We start from the raw sequence: 24,344 nt of genomic DNA on the forward strand, positions 1-24,344 counted from the left end.
AATTATCTTTTAGATATTAAGATCAGATACAGATATTATCTTTCCATTCACTGACAAATAAATTACATGTAAAATGACCAACATGTAAAATATAGTATATGTATTTTTAGACTTGGATAAATTTGTTTCTGGTATGTATAAATTGTAATTGACATGCAAAAAACATCCCTCAATCACAGGCAGCCGCATTTGATGGGCACTTACTAAATATAAGGTTACGTGACAAAAAAAAAAAAAAAAAAAAAAACTGTAGTTTGCTAAATGAAGTAGGCAGCACAAGATGACGTTATCCATTGTTTTAAGCCATAAATATGACTGAAGGCTATTTAAATGTATGCAAATGAAAGAAGGGAATGACAGGCCACAGTCATCACTGTTCTTCTCCCTCAACTAATGAGGGTTTTTAATTTTTGTCATATTTAGCATGTCATTACACTGTTCACAATAATCATCATTCACTTGAGACTAATTAAACACGTCGACGACTCAACCGTCAGTAAACAGCAGCAGGTGGACTGCTTCATTATTCATCTGTTCATTACCTCACAGCACAAACACCCCCACACTCAAACTACTACATCTATGTCTACTAAAAGCTCTTGTGCATATTAACATTTGTTTACATGTACAAAAAAAAAAACATATGGAAATAACGGAGTGCGAAATCACATGTCAGTTTAGTTGACTTCTGATTCTCTGTTTTGACTCGACAAGCTCCAGAAACATCAAATCAATGATGTGTAATAGAGCAGCAAACTCACATCGCATTAAAATGGCAGGTTTAGTTATATCTACCGCTCTCACCTCAGTGTGTGGGCTTCCTCCACTGCAATTAAACGTTCACTCTGAGAAAAACAAGTTTAACCCACACAACATACATTATTGGCCAACACTGGTTAAAGTGCAAACCACTTACCCTCTGGCAAATATATGCTTAGACATCATATCTGAAGGAGGACGTTCGTTCACTGCAAAACAAAGTTGCACAGTAACTGAGTCAGCGCTGGAAAATGGTTAAAACAGAGACAGCCTGAATGGAAATCAAACCCTAACGAGGTTTGAACAAAGCTATAAAATGGATGTCTTGTTAACATTTTTGATACTTACTGGGTTTCAGTAAATGATGGCTTTTTTGAAGGGTTAATTGTTTGTAGCACAAGTGAGTGAGTAAGAGAAATGGTAGTTTGGACAGCAGCAGGTGGTAGAGAAATGGTAGTTTGGATCAGGCTAAATGCATTTAAAAATTTTTTTATAGAAAATAAAGCAATTTAAGCTGAAAGAAACTAGTCTGAGAGTCAGCGTACAGTCAGCACTACCGCTTACAAGTCACATTTTCAGAGCAAAAAACATTTGTTTTGGGAATATTAATACAGAACTGGTGGAGACATTTTAGTTCTTAACTCTCTGTTAACTGCAGTCTTGTTAAAGGAACAAATTACCCTTAAAACAAAGAAAAGAAAATTATCTCATCACTTACCCTCATGAACATGAACTCTGAACATGTATGACTTCATTTCTTCTGTGGAACATAAAAGGTCATTCGCAAAATGTCTGAGCTACTCCATATAACGAAATATAAACGTCATAAAAGGGGTCACAATACAACTTGTGCATTATATTTGCAATGTGTCCTACACTAGTCATCTTGCCCTTAAATTTCATGCATGAGGTCTCATCTCAAATGTATATAGTCAAAACAAAACATCACAAGACATGTTTGACATGCTGCCATGTTTAAATCAGATTTTCAATAATAAAACACAAAAATACTGCATGGCTTCTGAAGACTTATGGACAAATTTTATTGGATTTTATTAGATCAAGATCCAAAAATGCTTGATGTTGTCGTGATCAAACATTCAGGTAACTTATGGACAACTTTAAATGGATTTTCGGTTCTATTTTGGAGCTTGAAAGCCTCAAACCTCATTCACTTGCATGAAAACAAACAATCTCCTTTTGGGTTCTTTAAAAGCAAGAAAAAAAAAAGTCATATGGGTTTGGAATGAAATGAGGGTGAATAAATGACCAGCGTTTTCATATTTCAGAAGGTTGAACTATTCCGTCAACCTTCAGGCAGAGAAGCAAAGCAAAAGAGACATGAAACGTGTGTTTGTACTGATCTGTGGTTTCCCTGCCTCTCTCCTCTACAACTCCATCTCTGGTCTTTCTCTAGCGCTTGGCATATGCTGAAATAGCAGCAGCGTTGTAGCCGTTTGGAAAATCTGAGTCTGGAAATCATTCCCTCATTTTTCTCTCTACCGGAATAACAGTAGATTGAGTGAACAGTAGCGTCAAAGTCAGACGCTCTTTCTTTGAAACTTTCCTCTGAGTTTGAGTGTCTTTTAATAATGTGTAATGCTTTACGTGCTAGTGTGACCCTCCCTCCTGCTCTCCTTTCTCTCCTCTCGGGACCACACAGGCGTCGAACCACATCAGAGCAGTCGAGTCGATGTGCAAACTCACACACAGAGAGTGTAAAGTGAGCAGGAGCAGACCCCGTCTGGCTTTATGAGAGACAGACACACACCGGCCTGAAATAGCACTCACACACACACATACACACACCATCGTGGACCGTTCCACAGACGCCAGCCACTGCCACACTCCGTCCAGACACACACATGCATCGCTGACATTAAACTCGGTGGCACCCAGGACCAAAATCAGTCACGTCACTCTTGTTATGCAGTATATTTCCATGTCCCCATCACTTAGGTCTTAATATACTATAAATAAAATACTGAACTCAGAATTGTTAAAGGTGCCAATAAAATTCGATTTTCACCATTTTGAATAATTTCACTACTTTGGTTTGAGTGGATGTTACCCTTTTCAACAAATCCTCGGTGCTGCACCTTAAAGCATGAAATATTGCCAATTTATCGCATTTTGTATTTTTATTCTTTGAAGTATTTCAGTCATGTTCTTGGTAAATTGTTTTTTTTATTGGTAATTAATTACATTCTATAGGTTCCAATGGGATAAATCTTACTTTTCAACCTGTTAGTCTTTTGTAAAATCTCTTTATCTAAAAGTCAGAGTTGTAATGATATTATCCAGGAATTGACATTGTTTTGAAGGGAAGGCGACTGCACAAATATCATTAAGCATTAGCAATGCATTTGATAAAGACTGTGATGTTTTGTGGTATTAGTCATATAAAACATTCCATCCAGTTTAATATAACAGGGTTTCTGCAGGTTTTATAAAGGCAAATTTAAAAAACTTTCAGGTTTATTAAGTAATTAATATTAAAGAGATAATATGTCAATGTTTTCTAAATGTAAATGTCTAGGGAGCAGACAATTTGCAACACTTCAAAGTTTGAAACTGCAACATCCAACAGATCTCCATTACTTTTTAATTAATTTTACAAACAAATATTAAATCAACTTTAACTCTAGCTTCTAATCACACTGTAAAAAGTGATGTTCTCGGTGATGTCTAATTTTCTAGTGTAAATAGTTCAAATCAAGATACATTTACTTTAATTATTGTTTTCTGAGAAAGTGATCAAAATAACATTAAAGAAGAGCAAATATCGGTCAATGGCCTCAGAAAAAAAATCTACTTATTCAGAGAGAAATCAAGTACTCACACCTCACTTGTTTTAAGCATAAGCTCCCATCATTTTGTTCAATTTATCATTAAACATGACTTCAACTATCTTTATTTTGTACCTCAAGCACATTTATCTTGATTTACGGCTGTTTAGTTATTTGTGCAAGAAAACAAGGCAAAACTATAGGAATACATTAACTTCTGCAGTGCATGCAACATGTAATGACTTCATAAATGTAAGACTTTCTGCTCTGATTTAAGGCCTTAATTTGTGGAGTGGTGAATTCACTTTGACCTGTAGTGACATGCATTCACTCAGAACTGCAGAAAACCTGACATAATAAATATATAATAATAAAAATGTATTAGTAGTTTATATCATTTTATACACACACGCAATAAAATTTTTTTTTTTAAATCTAAATAACAAGTTCACGCTCGCTAACTCTCAATCTCTCACTGAGCAATGACTAACATTTAGCATTTTATCATCATCCTGCTGTCAACATGTAAATAATCAAAGTATAATATAGTGAAACGAGTATGTTTCCTAAAGTCTTGAATGCCTTTTCATAGCAATGAATCTTCAAATTCACATCAAAGAGGCAAACATTTTGTAAAAGTTGTAGTTGAAAATGCTCCGCATAACAGCAATGACCGAGCGTGTCAGCTGGGGAGGAAAACACTGAACAAGTGTCTGCATTATTTCAATCCAGGTCACAGCAGCCTGGAAGAGCAGACAAACACAGCATGAAAGCATCAAAGCAGGACAGACAGTGTCGTCTCATAGCTTTATGGTATAGCTGAGAGCCATTCGTACACAAATACACACGGCAGAAACCCGAGAGCGCAGCACCTACTCATTAAAAGTGCTAGACTGTGAACTATCTATTTTTCAACACACCCAGCATTTCAGAAATAATAAAACATTTCGGGTGGGATGCAACCATGAATAGCTCCCGCACATAACTGCGAGTCTTTCTGCGTGTGTCTGCGAGTGAGATTGTCTGTCAGTTTAAATGTAATTTGGGCACTAGTACATCTCAAAAATAACCATGCACAAGACAGAAATTATAAGTGCCCAAAACCAACAATATATACTTAGGGCTGCCAAAAATGGTTTTTTAAAATTGCCTTGAAAAATAAAAACATCAAATGGTGCCCAAAAATAAACCCAGAGGACATTAGAGGTACACAAATGTCATAAACACGAAGTCTTCAGAAATTACGGTCTTAAACTGGTACTGAACGGCCAGACATAGAGGATTTAAGTTATACACGCTTTCTCCTGCTGAAAACCATCTCTGCCATGATTGATGGCTCTAAGATTAGGCACAAAAAGAAAACGTTTTGAGCTGGTACTGAGAGCAGTGTTCACAGTCGGTTGGGCAGTGACTGGTCAGCAGGGGGCAGTAGATCAGTCAAGATTCCTTTCCTACATAAACTGGTTAAATGAGTGGCATTAAACTCATTTTCAGATAATGCCAGTCCTACAAAAACAGACCAGCCACATGTTTGACAGGCAGCACTCATCCGTCAAATTTTTGACAGCACTCAGCATCTCATTCTGCAAATGACAACAAGTGAGAAAAACTGCAAACAGCATTAAAATAGTCAATACATTAGATTTAATGGAAAGTAAAAATGATCTGGTAGTTAACATTGCATGTCCAGCAATGTCACAGCATACGCTTCAAATAGAACTACTCTAAACATCTCATTTCGAACCACAGCATGTAACAAGCATTTATGAACATTTGTAATGAATAAATAAAAGTCAGTACAGGCCTAAAGTTTTACACTGACATTGGTTACAGCAAATATACACTTCCCTTTATTCACTGAATAAACTTAAGAAAACTGACAATATTGTTACTGGGGGAATAGGTTTTAAGTAATTCCATGACAAATAAATGACAGCAGCAACACTAACACAAAAGTACACCAAAGAACACAGTTGACATGGATAATGGCAATCATGGCATGGCTGGACATACAATAGTAATATCATAGTATTTTAAAATACTATTGTACTATTAAAAGGTAACGTATGTGTACGCAAAGCCTAGAAGACCGCTACTGTGCTCGAATATTGTGTTCATTTGAAACCAAGTAAGTCAATATGGTCATATAAACGACGTATGTAAGCAAAATCCCACTTACGTTTCAAATATGAGGGGTTACTGTTTTCACTTTTGTTCTGCCAAATAATTATTTCCAAAAAGAGGCCAAAACAGCGACGCACGTCGAGTATTATTACTGTAAACAACACAAAACGCACTTCCAGTGCGCTAATGTAGGAAATAACAGCTTCTTTGGCCAATCAAAATGCTGGACTGTTTAATGAACGGTTGTCGCAACCAATGGCGAGAGCTCGGGGGCGGGATTACGTGTTTGAGCGACCAATGACGGACAGTGTTCGGGAAAACCTGTTTGAAAATAATCATTGGCTGAATAGAGTATGCTCATGTGACCCTGGACCACAAAACCAGCCATAAGGGTCAATTTTATGAAACTGAGATATCTGAAAGCTGAATAAATAAGCTTTCCATAGACGTAGCCTATGGTCATTAGGATATGACACTATTTGGCTGAGATACAATTATTTGAATAACTGGAATCTGAGGGTGCAAATAAATAAATAAAAATCTAAATATTGAGAAAATCGCCTTTAAGTTGTCCAAATGAAGTTCTTAGCAATGCATATTACCAAAGGCCCTTTCAAGGATCTTTACTTAATATGCCAATAATTTATGGCATAAAAGAAAAATCTATATTTTTTGACCCATATGTTGGCTACTGCTACAAATATACCCGTGCTTCTTATGGCTGTTTTTGGGGTCCAGGGTCACATATTTGCATGCCAGAAATAGTAAGTGTAGTATGGTATTCGGAATTCTATAGAATTTTGTCAAATATATTTGGTGATTCATAATATTAACATCACAACCTCGGCATTACCACGTTTCAATACATTATTTATTGATTTATTTTTTAATAAGGGAACACTGTAGAGATATCTAGATCTTCATAATTTTACAAATGATCCTGAAAAAGACTAAATTTAAAAATATGCCTACATCTACTGCATATTTACAGTGCGAAAGACGGTAGTAACCTTGCCGTAGAGAAAAAAACGGCTTGACACATGAACAAAACAGGACACAGGAGAATCATGCTGACAGCTGCTGTCTGTCCCGGGGCTACAGGGTTTCTGTCTGACGCTCAAACAGTCGCTTCTTTTCAGCAGTGTGGTTTTTCTCTTATGAAAATTAGTTTGCAGCATCAAAACCACACAATTACCCCTCAACCACCTCACAAGCAGCAGTTCAGCCTGTCTGTCACGGGCCTTTACCAAAAGATGATCATTCCTCCTGAAGCACACACAACCCCGAGCTCTTTCATAAACACCTGCGTGCGCACTTCACCCCTGCAGGATGCAGACATTGACTAGCTAATTATATAATCTGGGTAATTAGAATCATAAGTCAGAGCTGTAATAGCAGCTCTGAAACATTCAATAGAGGCTCATCTGAGAGGAGAGAGATAACATCCTCAGTCTTGTACTACAGCACCTGAGTGCAAACCTCACACATAGCTCTGGCTGCGAACGCACATGCTTCCTGGAAGCCCTATTATCACATGTGCCTGTGAGCTCTGCAGAGCGGCTCTGTGTGTGTTAGTCACACAGAAAATATGTTTTATTGGAATGTTTTGATCTAGAGATTACAGTATGTGTGTGTGTGTGAGACGGCGTTGGGAATGGACTAGCTTTCTTATTCTTGTATTTTATATATAAATTACTATGAGGCCTACAGTTTTTCTATTAAAATCTTAAGTAAAAAGTAGCCTTTCTTAGAATGAAATACTAGCTTACTACTTTGGCATAGTGTGCATTGTTTATCATCTACATTCATGTAGTATTTTTCTTTAAATAATAATCAAGAAAGGCTGTGTCCCACTTGATGTGCACTTGAAGGCTGCGTTCCATTCTAAAGGCCTCATCCTTATGCCCTAATTTCTTTGAGGGAATTCCTCTACCCTCTGGAGTGAGAGCTTCGAAAGGATGAAGGGGTAAGGGACCAAGCTGATTCATGAAATGCACTTCTGTGTCATCTTGCGTCACAGATTAAACCTGCGCAAAGCATCATGAGAGTGAAAAGTGTCCTTCAGTTGTACCCTTTGAAATCCTTCATTCCGAAGGGCCCTTTGAAGTGGCCAGTTTACCACACCTTGGGAGTTTTGAAGTCATCAGTTGATTGGTTGAGTCCTACAGGATTTCCAGGAGACGTGTGTGCTGCATTCTTTAATGGTCCGTCTGGAAACAAAGCCATTGTGACGTCAAACTGTGACAATGAGAACTCTGGATTTCCAAAAGTATGTGAAGTTTACGGCATAGACAGTAAACTTGCACAACGTTCATGAATGAATTATCGGTTGAATGCAGGTCTGTTATTGCAGGAACATCGACTTTGCATTTTAATGCGCCTAAACATGATGTTAAACAAAATGAGCTGTGATTGATCATTTTACATGTCTGTCAGATGTGGGCGGTCCTTGGCCAATAAAAACTGGGATGGAGTCCAGATCTCCTGCCATCAGTCTGAAGGTCAGCCTATACAAAACTATGCATATTTAAGATGAAGTTATGAAGCTACCCCTGTCCACGTTCCACTCTCAGTCTGCATGACATAATTGTTGTTATTATCGACTGATTTGAACAGAAGTTTCACTAGGTAGTGCGCATGCACCAAACACATCCAACTGCGGTCACAGTCAGTAGAATACACTTTGAAGGGCCTGCTCGTTAAAGGCCCAAGTATACGTCATTTGCCATGTTCTGCACCATCTAGCGCACAATAGAGCGTGCAAATTCTTCAAGGGCCTTGTTCCAAGGCACACTTCATGTGCACTTGTGGCCTGTAGGGTGTCCTGTTTGTATTTTTTTTATTTTTTATGTTAAATATAATATAAAATATATAGCAAGCGGTTACAAAAATGTGGAGGATGAAAGGAGTAAGACCGGAAGGGCTTAGTGCTCCATTTGGGACAAGCCCAACACTCTATTGATTGTGAGCCTGGATGGATGCATTTAGTGTATGCACACTACCTAGTGGACAAATCACTCATGTCTGCAACATGAGTGGACTGTGCTGACGACGAAAATTAAGTCATATAAAGTCAGGTGCATTGCATTGTGGGGTAAAGTATGAATTTCTGAAATATTTCGCACTTTTACATTCAATGATGTTATATTAACAAAGTTCGGGAGGAGCACGTCAGATACTTAGCCTAATTAAACACAAGTGGCACGCAATCAAGTCAATCAACACACGGAAATACAGCTGACGAAAATTAAGTCATATAAAGTCAGGTGCATTGCATTGTGGGGTAAAGTATGAATTTCTGAAATATTTCGCACTTTTACATTCAATGATGTTATATTAACAAAGTTCGGGAGGAGCACGTCAGATACTTAGCCTAATTAAACACAAGTGGCACGCAATCAAGTCAATCAACACACGGAAATACAGCTGACATACCGCCACGCATTCGACGGTCTATCAGCATCCCTCCACCAATATCACTAAGTTCTCACCACACCATGGGGGATGCTCTGGGTTCGGGCCATTCCCGAGCGCAGAGCCCTTCCCCAGGACAGCACGCCAACTACGTATTATTATACTCGCCAAATACGCATTACGTAACTCGTGCTAAATATATGCAAGTGTAAACTCGTGAAATGTTGTGTAAAAACATGTCAGCTAGATTGAATATTGAATAGAACTGACTTACAGTCAATTCATCACACTGGAAATGGAAGGTCAAGTTGAGTGCACTGGATATGAGTTACATGCGGTGTAAATCATCTGGAGATTCCATTCACAGAAAATCTGAATATCATGCACAGCATACCTATTATACACCGCATGATTAGTTAAGACCATTAGTATGTTGCACATTTTGTCAAATGTAGTACTATTGCACATTTTGCATACTATTGCACTCTACAGAGATAGTAAGAACAGTATTTTAGTATGCGATTCTGAACCGATCAATCTGAGCCAATACCAGGCAGTGATCTTCAGCCTCTGTGCAATGTGATGTTGAACCTTCCTGCGTGACAAACACAATCCGGTCACGCATGTGCACACACTCTCACTCATGCATGCTTACAACCTGCATCTGCCCACACACATACACACACACACACTGAAACATCAACAGCTGAGCTGGAGCCAGAGGAGAGGAGAGGAGGCAGCTCACAGTCAGAGCCTATTTGACTCAAACACAGCTCACTGCAGCACATGTGCAGAAGGGAATTAACAGGACAGGTGGGCCGACATATCCCACTATACCTGACTAGAATCAGACGGCAGATATTGCACGATCAAAATATTCAAGACAAGTTTAAAATACTGGTTTAAAGGTGAAAAGGATGCATTAATCAATACAGTGACATATCTCAACATACACCATATGAAAATTTGATATGTTGCAATTATGACATTACATTTGCAGTGTGATGAAGAGAGAAGATTTTTAGTAACTTTATTTTGACTTGGTGTTTGATCAGACTTTCAAAAGTTGACTTTTTTCAAAACTTCAAAAATTATATCTAAACAAGTGATGAGGTCATGTGACAACAATAAAGCATATTTATGAAAAATGTGCATATGCCTACAGATTCACTTAAAAAAAAGAAGAAGTGTATAGCACTGTATGCACTAAAAAGTAAGCCAGAATTAAATTCGGAACACAGACAAAGTTTTAAACCCACCACAGAGTCACACTATATATACATATAGATAGATAGATATAAATTCTTCAGGAATTTGACATATGAAGCTGTCTCTGCACAAAAAACTGGAATAGAATAAATAATTTTAACATTATAAATAATTTAAAAAATCTCCGTTCACCCTTAAGAAGCTCATAGTCTGAGAACCAAGCTCCTCTTAAGGTATTCAAAGCATGATTTCAATTCAGAAAGCAAATCAAACTTAAAACATCAGGTGGGTTTCTTTTTCTTCTATTTTAAATATATATTCTATATCATATACATGGTCTTCTGTGTGATTTGCAGTGGTGAGATTAGTAGGTCATGACCATCAGAGCTCTGATGGGTAAATAGTGTGTCTCCATCTGCTGGTGAATGTACAACTGTGCAGTTAACAGTCAATCTGTATGCAGCACAACAAGGTTATAAAAACATGTAGCTACAATGTATCAAAAAACATTATGCATATAATCAAAAGTCAAGTGTGAAAAATACAGGCTGTAATCACTTAAAAATTTATGTTTTCTTGCCTTGATTGCAGGTAAACAATAAGTCGAATGTAACAGTTTAACCTTAGCAATCACAAACAGATGTTTCCGGTACACTGCAGTCTGAAAATAACAGCGTTTAAAAAAAACAAACAAAAAAACACACCGGAACAGTGGTTGTCCAGGCAAATTAGAAGACCTGAAGTGACCATTGTATAGTTGTGAGTATATAGTCAGTCAACTGGTATTATTACTGTAGTAAAGATGTCATGCTGTCATAGACATCAATAAACATTTTTAAAACTCTCAATCTTCAAAGACAGTTTCCTTTTTCCCCAGGCAGATGTAATAATCTGGATGGACAATTATTCATATCTGACATTTTGATGGGCAGATGAAAGATTGTTGGGAAAAATGCTCATATTCAGCTTGTGCTCAGTGTTTCATCTGAGAAAGCCTCTGTTATACCTTCTATATCTGACCTGTAAAACACAGCAGTTCAGTAAATACAAATATAAAACACACTTTATGCAGTCATTTACTAGAGTGACATTCCATTGCATGTATGAACATAAAAAATGCGTGTTGCTAATTGTCAATTTACTGACAAACATTTTGGATTATGTTCACATTTTTATTCATGATGACAATAATAAATCAAAGCTTCAAACTATCTGACCAGTGTAAAAAACAAAACTCAAAAGTGAAGGAAAACCAAGATAAATTAAATTTTTGATGAAAATAATAGTTGAAGTTATCAAAATACATGTATATATTATACTTATGTATACATTTATAGATCTATTTAAATAATCTTTTCAAAATATTAGGGCCATTACAACCATATATATTCTCAATGTAAAAAATACATCCATTAAAAAATGTGAGGATTAATTTAGTGTTGCAGCCTTCACTGGTTATACTGATTTTTAGGGAGTTTTCGAACAACCATTGGCTGACTCGTTTAATAGAAAATACTCTTCAGTCAAAGCTGTAATGGACACACTTTCTAAATGGTTTGATTCGGCTAAATTTTTTTGTATTGTCTGTTTGTGAAATCATATCTGGTAACAACTAATAACTTCAATTATACAGTTTATACATCTTGGAAACGGTTGACTTGAGGCAAATACATTTGTACAGAATAGCCCTGTCTTCCACAACAATTTATCTGACACTACAAAAAGAAGTGAAATATAGTCATCTGCATGAATTCTTTATAAGAGAATCACATTTCTTAGTCGGTGTCTGATGTGTGTACAACAGAATTGAGATAAACTCTTTATAGAACCCAAATGAAACATAGAAAAGCCTAGAAAGGAAACTAAATAGAAACAGTACCATCAGCATTAGCAAAACTAGAAATCAGAGTTTTGTCATTGGTATGTGCAAGTTGTTCCAGGGACCCATCCAGAGCTCCTCTTCATCAGACAGCGTTTGCTCACATGGAGATCCTACCGACTCTTTAATCTCCCCATTGTCCACTGAGGACTCCTGCTCACAGCACCCCTTATCCAGCTCCAAACGGGCTTTATCAATGTTGGATTTGGGCCCTATGCTGTTAGGGCCCATTACACTGCACTCTTTGGAGTTAAGGTTGTGATCAGTAACATAGGAATGGGCAGTGGTGGTGCTGATAGTAGGCCCATTGTCTTCTGTTCCATTTAAAGGTAAATGCTCTTCATGTGTGACACCTAGCTTGTCCAATTTTTTAAATTGTTTACCTAATCGTGTTGGTGAGCCCAGTTTTAAGTTGTTGGGGTAAGGGGGCCTTCGTGTTCGGATGATGGTACCGTTTTGGGCAAGGTATACCGATCCGTTGATGTTACTGTGGCTGCTGATGTTGGGTATGCGATTGCGCTGGATGTCTGGTCCACTGTCTTCTCCTGTTGACGTTGTGTCATGCTCTCGGTCCAACACCAGTTTGATTCGCTTCTTTTTGCCAGCCTGGAGATCAGAGAGAAGTATTAACATAAATCAGCTATCAAAGAAACACCTCCTCTAATTGGGAATGGTAGAGACCAGGGGCCATATTCACAAACAATTTTATCTTATCGCTAGAAGTCCTGCTAAGAGTTCCTAGCTATGAGTTTCTTAATATTTATTAGCTTTAAGATTTTTTGGCAAATATGGCACCGCAATGTAAAATTGCAATCATAAACTGAATCTTGTGTGCACCCCTAGTAGAGAAGATGTGGTGTCAATATCATATTAAAGCATTCATAGGGATACTGTTTTTGGAAAGGGAAATATGAGAAGATTAAAAGCACAAATAAACAATTTGAAGACACAGTTTAGGGTTGCTAATGTAGGTTCACTCAAGAGAAGGAATTTGAGAAGCACACCAGAATTGAATTTTTTTTTTTTTTTTTTTAAGTTCACGGCATGTCTTTTTCAGCACTTCCACACAGTTGGAATGGTTCCGAAACACACCAGTATGAGAGAAAAGACGGGAATCAAGTAGGAATCACTTCACTCCACAGCAAAAGTTAGTTAGGTCTTACTTGGTCCCCGTTTAGAAAGCTGTAGAATCTCCAGAGTCGGATTCTGCATCTGTTACTTCCGTGGTACCTCCGGTTCCTGACTGCTGTGAGCGAGTCCTAGAGCCGCTCTCAGATCCTGAGCCACTGCCGGAGGTTATGGCATCCTCATCCACCTCTGTGATTGGCGAGAGTCCTCCAAAAGTCTCATCTGAACTCTGAACGCTACTCTCTGTGGCATATGGTGTTCCTGCACTTTCTGCTGCTGAGATCACACTTGACCTCCGTGACATTGATCCATCACTCATCTCACTGGCTGACTCTCTGCTCTCTGCTGTTTCATCCTCCTCCTCGTCCTCTTCTTCTTTTTCAGAAGCCTCTTCTTCCTCCTCACTTTCCTCATCAATGGTGTCCTGGGAAGAACGAGTAATGATGCTCTTGCGAGAGCGGCGACTTCCTCCTGCTGATCTGGAGCTTGTGGAGCTTCTCTCACTGCCAGACATGGAAACGGCATCTGATCCAGCATCATCCGATGCAGCAGATCCGCTCATTTCTGTCCCAGATGCCTCTTCAGAGCCACTCGCTGAGCCTATCTCACCACTGCTCTCCTCACCAGACACAGATGCTTGTGATGACCTCATTGAAGACCCCTTAGAGCTGCCACCTGAACCGCTGCCACTCGGAGTACCACTTGCACTTCCAGAAACACTTGCACTTCTGCTGCTTTGTGTTCCTGCACTCGAACCCTCCGAGGAACCCTCAGTACGAGATGATTTCAATGAAGAGCGAGCAGAAGGCGGCTCTGATCCTGACTCTTCCGTTCCTTTAGACTTTTCATCTTCTTCAGATTCTTCCTCTGACTTTTCTGTGGCAGAACTCTTCTCAGCACTAGACTCCTCCTCTGTTCCTGATTTTTCAGTCCCAGATCCAGACTCTTTTTCTGTTCCTGAGGTCTTTCCAGACGATGATTCTTGCTCCGAGCCGGATTCGTCCTCTGAACCTGACCCTTTTTCGGTTTCGGATTCTTTGTCAGCTGCTGACTCTGCCTCGGAATCATTTTCGGTTCCTGACTTCTCAGTCCCAGATTTGGATTTACTCTCTGCATCAGATTCATCTGGTTCTTCTGGCTCTGATTCAGAATCAACTGTGCTCTCATTGGCATCATCTCTGTCCAGATCGACTTTCAAATAATCCTTATCATCAGTGGAGCCTGCTACACTACTCCTCTCAGACGATTCCTGCTCATCCGAGCCTTTCTTTCGGCTCTCTGCCTCTGATCCACTCCCGCTGGCTTCTGGCTCACTGACACTGATGGACACTTTCGATTTCTTCTCTTCTCTCTCTGACTCTGCAGACACGTCCTTCTCACTTGCAGAACTACGACTGATGCTGCTCTGTGATTTTCTTCTAATTTGCAGCTTGTTTGCTAGATTAATGCGTTTCAGGACTTTCCCAAGTCGACTCCTGGCAGAGGACATGCCATCAGTGGAAGCGACTGGGCTCGTCCTACCTGTCAAGCTCTCTTGACTATCGATACGCCGAGCAGATGTCAGCTTGGCATAATCTTTGTCTTTCTTCCCTTTCCCAAACATCATCGGGAAGATCTTGGCCTTCTTCCATGGGGAGGTAGTTTCAGTTTTCTTCCCAGCAGCGAGCAACTTGCTGAGCTTCATGACGGACTTTAGCCTCTTTGCAGCTTTGGATTCTTCACCTTCAGCCTCTGCTGGCTCCTCAGTAGGAACCTCTGGCTCTGCCTGTTCAATCTCATCCTCTGGTGGAAAATCCTGGAATCCAACTCGCTTTCCACGCCCACGACCTCTCCCTCGCCCACCTCGCCCTCTTGCCTGACCCTGTTGTGACATTTCCTTTAAAACAATCTCACCAATCAAGGTTACTGATATAAAATGGCCAAACTCTATATTAAATGATTGTTGAAATTAAAGTGATACCCAACTGGTGATGGCAAAATTATGAACAAGAGAAACCATTCTTTCTGCAACATTTTCTTCAAGTTGCCTATGAATGAATGCGTAAGATTACCTCTGGTCCACCATAGTAATATCCTTCATCTTCCACGATGGCCTCTCCATACTCATCATACATGGGTGTAATCAGCCTCCTGCGGCTGCCGTAGGGTGGATAAGGATCATACCTGGATAAAAGAATGGAAATCATATAACATATGAATGATATCTTTTATTAATTATTGTGTGCAGAAGTATTAAAGTTGAATTTGCTTATTTCCAATTGATGGATTTATAGCCCATCCCTTCAATCACATGCATTCTTTCTAAAAAAGTTTTTTTTTCACCAATTAAAAGTTTGTCTTGACATATGTTGATTTTCTGTTTTATTTTAAGTCAAACTGTGTGAGTTTATTTTAATTTATTTTTTATTCTGCTTCTGCTTTGTGCTACCTCAATTCTGAGTATTTTGGGAGTGTGACTTCCAACAGGTTTGAAAATAGGCGCACTTATTGAAGATGGGAAAGGCAAAACAGATGCCTCATTACACTCGCAATCAACATCAGTCCATGTGAAGCTCCACCCACGCAGGACAAACAGCCCCTGTGATCCAGGGATTAAAGTCTAAACCCCCCTTAAAGATTCCTAATCTCTCTAAATAACCCTGGATCTTCAGCAGGCCAGGGCTCTCTGATAGCAGGTGCAGTTCAGCCTGACAGAAGTGCAACGTTTATCTTCCCCACTCTCTCCCTTGATGTCTGCGGAATCAAAGCCATCCTTCTTTCTCAAAGGCCTTGACTATGGACAAAAAAACCTTGACATTCAAAGGAATCGGATGAAAGTTTGAGGGAATTCTCAAGAAAACAATTATCTTTTCTGCATAAAATTGATATAAGAAATATTATTGACAACTTAATCAATCTTTGGAGCAAATCCTTTAAATGTCATCCTTCTGGAAAAAACATTCTCTGAGATGTAAACTCACCTAGTGCTAAGATTAATAGCTAGATGAACAGGTGCATGGTATCTTTTTTATATTGTGTACTTTAGCATGACTGGAATTCTGGATTGACTGATCTGCATCAAGGTCTGGAACGATCCATTTTAAAATTTTAAATAAGACCTTAAGAAGTCTATCATCAGCGGTTTTGATGTCTTGATCTTGATGTTAAAGCATATCGTCTGTTCTGTGATGCACACAGCTAATGTCAGAGCACTACAGAGGCCTTTAAGACCATCTGCTGCTACAAAAAAATCGAATGACTCTACCGAACGTAATAGAGGGTGCCATTACACTTGAGTCTGATCTCTGAAAGTCCTACTAGCAAACATGCGGCTCACGTCTTAATGAATCCACTGAGCTTAGCTAAAGATGGCTGTGTGGAGGTGAGGGCACATTAATCTCAACAAAGCTTCCAGCATCTCCTCAGATGGGCTGACGTTAAACCATGCAGTTCAACATTTGCAAGAGCATCTGTTCCAATAGTAAAGCTGTTCCGATGGTACATTACGTGTCAATATGAGAGCGTTTACACCTCTTTCTCTCGCTTCTGCTGTCTCCTTCTGCTTGCACACCCACAAGATGCTCAAGTAGTGTATTGTACTCACTACAGACATCTTTTAGCCTGAAATCATGTCTTTTATTGGAGAGGCTCTGTTTCTCTGGTTGGATTTTTTTTAATGGAGGGCTGAGGTGTCTTGGCATTATCAAAACAATTGTAAAAAGTGGAATGGAGAAAGCAGAGAAATACTGAAGTGATCAAGGAGGTTGTAAAAATATCTGAAATACACATACTCAGTCTGGAACAAAGAAACACTAGCCTTGTGTACACTCTGAAACTCACCCTTGATCGTAGCTATAGTAGTCTTGGGTATAGTAATCCTGTCCAGGGTCGATACCTGATTCCATGGAGAGAGCCTAAAATACAAACATAAAGACAGATGTCAGACTTCATCTTCACGCAGGCTACTAAAATTAGTCAGGGTTTGGTGCACAATTGATACAGTCAATAACTTTTCTGGCACACTGTGTGCTTGTGTGCTTCACCCATTACTATAACTTAACTTAAACTGGGAATGCAAATGAACATGTAGACTACCATTTAAAAGTTTTTGGTCTGAAGGATTTTCAATGCTTTTTAAAAGAGATCTTTTATGGTGACCAGGGCTGATCATCTATTTGATTAAAAAAATACAATAAAAACATATTGAACAATATAGTTGCTATTTAAAAATGACAGTTTTCTATTTTAATATATTTAAAAATATAAAGCTTCATTACTTCAGTGTCACATGATCCTTCAGAAATCATTCTAATATGCTGATTTGGTGCTAAAGAAACATTTATTATTATTATTATCAATGTTGAAAACAGCTTGTTTTTTTGTGCTGCTTAATATTTCTGTGGATTCTTTGATTAATAGAGAGCTCCAAAAGAACAGCATTTATTTAAAATAGAGTTTTGAACTAAATGCATCCTTACTGAATATTAATTTCTTTCAAAAAGAAAAAAAAAAAAAACATTCATGTAGAAAAAAGAAGAAATCGTCTTGTATTTTGAAGGGACAGTTCATTCAAAAATGAAAATCCTGGCATTTATTCACCCCTACGTTTCAATTTTAGCAAATAATTAATTTTGCCTGTATGGATTCATAAAACCTTTAAAACCTTCCCTGGTCTTCATCCACTTTCACTGTATGAACAAGCAAAGCTTGGACATGCTGCTAAACTTCTACTTTTTATGTTCTGTGGAAGGTTTTAATGAAGGAATGGACATGAGTGTGAATTAAGGCTGACAGCATTTTATTTTTTGGGTGAACTGTCCATTAAGGATTATTTAGACCCCATGAATTTTCCTGACGAGTGCAGTTTTGTCTCTTGTGTTAACACTAAAATGTTTGTCAGGGGATCTTTAAAACGAGATTTGTCAAGGAAAACTAAGAAAAGGCATGCAGAAAAACAGAGATGCTACCTCAGGCCGGAGCAGAGAGGGTCTCAACAGCTGCTGTTGCTGGCACAGTCACAAAGAGAAGAGAGGGAGAGGAGAAAAAAAGATTTGACACTAAGAGAGAATACATGAGAGGCAGCACCGAATAAAAAAAAAAGCCAAAGAGAATTGCAAGAAAAGATTTAAAATGAGTGATGTTCAGATGAACATGACAGCAAAAAGATGTGCATTAAAAACAGGAAAGAGAGGGAGAAAAAAAACGAGCTCCTGGTGAGAAAGAAAATGCCAGAGATGCAGATGACGGCAAAATGTTCTATGTTAAGAAGTAGACCCAACTGTAAGAGCTAAAGTGCTCGAAAGGTCAGAAAAGGTTGTGTTTGACAGCATGCATATGCAACCTATATGCATTAACGTTGCAACATAGACATTGACGTGACATGTTATAGCTGCAAAATAATGTGTGCAGACAGAACTGAGAAGAGACACTCCTTAACGGGGTGTAAATGTAAGCTTAATGGCAAAGTTACAATTGCTCCCTTCATCTCATTGAGATTCCAGTGTAAGCCTCTCACAAGGCACTATTGGCAGCCTGAAGTGACAAGGGAACAAAGCACTCTTACCTTCGACTTATTAAAGAAAAGGCCTATATTATTAAACCAACTACACAGAACTGGATTTTTACGATTAATGAAAATCTAAGAGGTGTCTGCCAATGTAAAAGGCACTATCATGATGCCATGATGAGGTATCATTCATAGCCATGCAGGAAAAATTAGGAGTTTCTTCAAAATCTTAACTAATTATGAGTGATAGAAATAGTAATCATAACTAAGGAAATGTTAAAAAACAGTCTCACCTCTCTGCCAAAGCCACGCCTGCTGAAAGAGACAGAAAAAAATATGATTATAATGAATGATATGTAGGTGGAAATGTGACATTTGTTGACTAGCTAAGTGATTTAGACTTTAGAGTCTTGACTCACTTTTATGCATTTCAACACTTCCTGTCCTCTCTTATCACTGGACCAGAATGAAAACACCATATTTAAATGGAAAAGCACTTGAAAGATAAAAATGCACTCAGGGAAATGCGGCAGATAGTCCTGACACAAGCAGTTTTACCTACAACCAAGACTTCACAAGCACGTTAATCTGCTTTTTCAAGTCATTTTCTGATGAATAGTAAATCAACACATGCACACATACTCATGCAACCTGTATTTAATGCAGTAGCTATAAATTGTCCAATCATACACTAGCAAAATTTCCAGGAAAGTTACATTTGAGGGGACTCTCAAGGGCCAAGAATGAAACCTATTAAGTGATTAAAACACTGTGACAAATGAGCAGCATGTTGTCCAGTGTGTGTGTATGTGTGTGTCCATACCTGGTATTCCCTATGTTATACAAGTGATACCAGTAAATTTTGACCTTGTGGGAAAAAATTTTTGGTTGCCAAGAAGAAACAAGCATATAAATCATATAGAGTGAAGTTTTTTTGAAAATCGAAAAAAAAAAAAAAAAAATGCAGAAAGTTTTATTAGGGGATTATGGAAGCCCGTTTCCGCCAATGAATAAAAAATAAAACAAGGTAATTGCGACTTTTTATCTCACAATTCGGACTTTTTTTCTCGCAATTCGGACTTTTTTTCTCGCAATTCTGACTTTATAACTCGCAATTCTGAGATATAAACTCGCAATTCTGACTTTATAACTCGCAATTCTGACTTTATAACTCGCAATTCTGACTTTATAACTCGCAATTCTGAGATATAAACTCGCAATTCGGAGATATAAACTCGCAATTCTGACTTTATAACTCGCAATTCTGAGATATAAACTCGCAATTCTGACTTTATAACTCGCAATTCTGAGATATAAACTCGCAATTCGGAGATATAAACTCGCAATTCTGACTTTATAACTCGCAATTCTGAGATATAAACTCGCAATTCTGACTTTATAACTCGCAATTCTGAGATATAAACTCGCAATTCGGAGATATAAACTCGCAATTCTGACTTTATAACTCGCAATTCTGAGATATAAACTCACAATTCTGACTTTATAACTCGCAATTCTGAGATATAAACTCGCAATTCTGACTTTATAACTCGCAATTCTGAGATATAAACTCACAATTCTGACTTTATAACTCGCAATTCTGACTTTATAACTCGCAATTCTGAGATATAAACTCGCAATTCTGACTTTATAACTCGCAATTCGGAGATATAAACTCGCAATTCTGACTTTATAACTCGCAATTCGGAGATATAAACTCGCAATTCTGACTTTATAACTCGCAATTCTGACTTTATAACTCGCAATTCTGAGATATAAACTCGCAATTCTGACTTTATAACTCGCAATTCTGAGATATAAACTCGCAATTCTGACTTTATAACTCGCAATTCGGAGATATAAACTCGCAATTCTGACTTTATAACTCGCAATTCTGACATATAAACTCGCAATTCTGACTTTTTTTCTCGCAATTGCGAGTTTATATCTCACAACTCTGACTTTCTCGCACCTGTAATGCCTGATCAATATACACACACACACATCTAGGTTCAACACATTCCTGATGCAAGGATGGATCAAAGCTCGCATTCCAGCACAGGAAATTCACGTTTTGTCATTTCGAAAGAAAACAGAACTCCCCTTTCTCTTTGCCTAAACTTTATTGGCGCCAGACTCCCTTGACTTCATGCAGTAAATCCAAAGACATTTACGACCTAGCAACTATCAGTACATTCCTGAGAATGCGCGCCGTTTCTCTGCAGCGCCCCCCAAAACAAAGGAATTCAACTGGACCATGTGCTAGTGAAACAAAGAGAGCCACACCCTGAAGGATTTTGTTTTAAAGAACAAAGTTAAACAAAATATACTCGAGAAAAGAAACAATATATATACCATACCTTTATAAACTTATATATTAAAGGATGTTTTGTTTGTGACATTTATAAGCTGTTGCATTATTTTAAATCTATGGTAAATCTGTTTCCAGAATTTATAATCTTCCTGAGTACTAGTTGTTCATTTTCACTTGATTAATATGTGTATTTAGAATTTAAGATCGTTTAATCAATGCCTTAACTACGAAATCGAATATAAAGGATATTTGTATTTTGGTGCCTGTTAAACGCCTAGTGTTTGGTCTCGGATGAAAGCTGATTTAATGAATAATAATATTGTGGTATGAATTAAATCTTATCTGTTTTTCATTAACGCCTATTTACAAGATGAATGGAAGTCTGCTGTTATAAGTTTTTATGTGATAAAATACTTGCGCAGATAATGTATGCAACACGCAGCTACGCAGGGCGGGGCTCTGCCGACAAAGACTCTTTCGATTGGACTACGCGCCAAAAAGGGCGGACCTAAATCAGCTCGCTTAAAACGGATGCACGCCCATGAAGTTCGCGGAGTTGGAGTTTTGAAAACAACAGGAGGACACGCACGCCAGCGAGTCTCTCGTTCTGCTCACGCGGCAAGCGCTTCAGGCCATAACATCACGGCGAAGCAAAGCAACTAACACAAAGACTCAGTTAAACTTTCAAAGAACTTTAATCCTAAACATCATTACGTCAGAACGAGACAACCAACCACTGAAGAGTGCGCTAGTCACACGGCCGACCGAACAGCCAATCCGAACGCGGCCCGCAAAGAACTGAATTCACCAAAGGAAAGAGTCTCTTTGAACTGGAGAAAGCCTGAACTGAGTTCGATCAAAACAACTGAAAGACCAAGTAAGGCAAATCTCTTTATTGACTGAAACCGGGATATCTCTCCGCTGAGGGTAAAGATAAAATACTTCTTTGTCTATGAGTTTCCTCAGGTTGAAAAGCTAGCATTAAAACCTAAGTCTCTCTCTCTCTTCAGATATAAACAACTCGCTCCCATTTGTGTGTATGTTAATGTTGTGTTAGAATAGTGAATAAAACTTTGACTTTATTAAGAAATCTTTTGTCTGTGTTATGTGATTTAACATGTCGTAACTATTTGCCAATAGATCGCGTTTACCTACGCTCATGGGCTAACTTAGCTAACTCAATTTAACTATTTGATTTATTTTAATCGTTGGCCACGAATGAAATAAACAACGTGTTAAAGATAACTGCTGTTATTAATGCTTGCTGGACAAGTCGTTAACAAGGCATAAGTTGTACATTCTGATTAATAACAATTAATCATATGAAGATCAACTCTTAAGAGTGATTCCCTAAAAGCTAAATAATAAAAATATATATATATGTAGGATTCATTTTCTACATATTAATGGTGGAGGATTTTCAGCTGGCATTAGTTTGATTTGAAAAATTCATAACATTAAAAAAGGTGTGTTTTTCTATTTTTAACCGGAAAGAAATAGAGACACAGAGAGTCAAAGTTGGTTTCACTATTCTGTACTTACTTGTGGCAATGTGTTTGTGGAATGAAAGTGTATTTGTGTTGTTTAAGAATATAGCTTAAAACTGCAGTAAGATTAAAAGATGTCCGTGAGACATGTAAGTCGCTCATAGCGCAGAAAAGGAAAGGAGAGAATCTAAGCGTGTTCCTTTTATTCTTCCCCATAAGGCCTTGTTCATAGTGTTGATAGGAAGTGCGTGTCCCACTATTCGATTAACCTATGATTAATGAATCTCCCTTGGCATTAAACATTAACGTAGCTACTTAATATTTTCTGCCACTTGTAAATTCACTAAGGAAGTGAAGTTAGCGCGCGCCACTCAGAAGGAGTGGCCAGATCGCGTCTGTGAGGGAGTATTTTATTGGATCTGATTTTGATAGTGTGATAAAATAATCCACTGTGTTTTGTTTCCTGTGAAGTCACGTGAAGTGATACAGAGAAATACGGCCCGCCGTGGTCAAACTATTAGATTGATAATTAATCTGTGGGTTAATTTGATTCGGTCTAAATGAATTGAGATCGCAGTGCTAGAAAGAAACTAATCTAAAACAGTGCTGTGTGGCTGTTGAAACCTGAGATACCCAGGTTACCTAGGGGCGTCATGGTAACGGCCTGAACCGGAGGTAGTCAGAAGACTTGCCCGGAAATGTTCTAGTGCGCACGCGCAGCCGCGAGCGCCATTTTGAAGCTATTGTAAACAAATAGCATAGCATTTGAAGCTAGTAGGTAGCATTAAAGCTTAGCCGAGCTGGTAGCATTGAAGGCTAGCGATTAGCACCTAGCATTTTGTGGGTTTGAATGCAGTGTGCTATGCAGTGTGTGTGTGTAAACGGTTAACTCTTTCACTGCTGAACTCTAACTTACGTCACGTGTTCACTTTGAATGTTCACGTCATTCCTCTCTCTCTTGTGCATCATTCATGCTATCTCTCCTCCCTTTTGAAAAGATTTTAACAAATACAGATGTCGATAAACTATTGTTAATTCTATAGGAATAGTTATATTCCAAAGCAGTTAATTCTATAGGAATAGAGGCATTTGGTTAGGATTGTTCCTCCCTTTGAGTTAGACACAGTTAATATCAGACCTTAACTTCATTCACCTTGATAAAAGGATAATTAATTCAATTGTAAGTGCGCTCATGATTTTAGGATATCAGTGGGTGAATCGCTATGAAATATTTGAAACTGATAATTTGATTTCATCCCAGATTTGAAATTAAACTCATTTGAAAATAATTTCAGCTCCGGATTCCATATAGACTGATTGAGATAATTATGTGTGCTCTGATAATTTAACAATAACATTAAGATCGTAGTTATTAACTATCAATGTGTTTGATTTTCAGGCCCTGAAAATTTTAAATTTCCTTTTATAAATTGAGATTAATTTGTTCTGAAGGTTCTGATGACACAAGGAATTAGTAACCTGTCAGATTTAGGGATGTGGAAGTTGTAAATTAATTTCATAATTAATTACGAATTTGAAAATTCTAATTTAATTTAATAATTGATTACAGTTCCTGTTTCATATTGGTTTCAGTTGCAATAGTGCTTGTAATTTTAATGACAAACCTCATTAAGATCTTGATACTTAACTGCAACTAGGAAGACTATTATAATATTTTAATATTATAATCAAATATATATCCCTCTGAAAAATTAATCTGAATCGATCCTATCAATTTTAATGATGACATCATGAA

General features: G+C 38.0%; 1 protein-coding gene across 1 annotated transcript in view; it reads right to left on the bottom strand.

The window, feature by feature from the left end:
* Positions 1-12,198: 12,198 nt before the first annotated feature.
* Positions 12,199-24,344, bottom strand: part of LOC306884212 (protocadherin-15-like) — a gene marked incomplete at both ends in the record, with an annotated part of 179,630 nt that continues 167,484 nt past the window's right edge. The window contains 4 exons of the mRNA XM_079439931.1: positions 12,199-12,780; positions 15,354-15,465; positions 17,122-17,195; positions 18,249-18,287. Of these exons, the coding sequence (XP_079296057.1) occupies positions 12,199-12,780; positions 15,354-15,465; positions 17,122-17,195; positions 18,249-18,287 (807 nt within the window). The remainder of the gene's footprint in view (positions 12,781-15,353; positions 15,466-17,121; positions 17,196-18,248; positions 18,288-24,344) is intronic.

Source organism: Barbus barbus, assembly GCF_936440315.1.
Source record: "Barbus barbus genome assembly, chromosome: 18".
NCBI classification, from domain to species: Eukaryota; Metazoa; Chordata; class Actinopteri; order Cypriniformes; family Cyprinidae; genus Barbus; species Barbus barbus.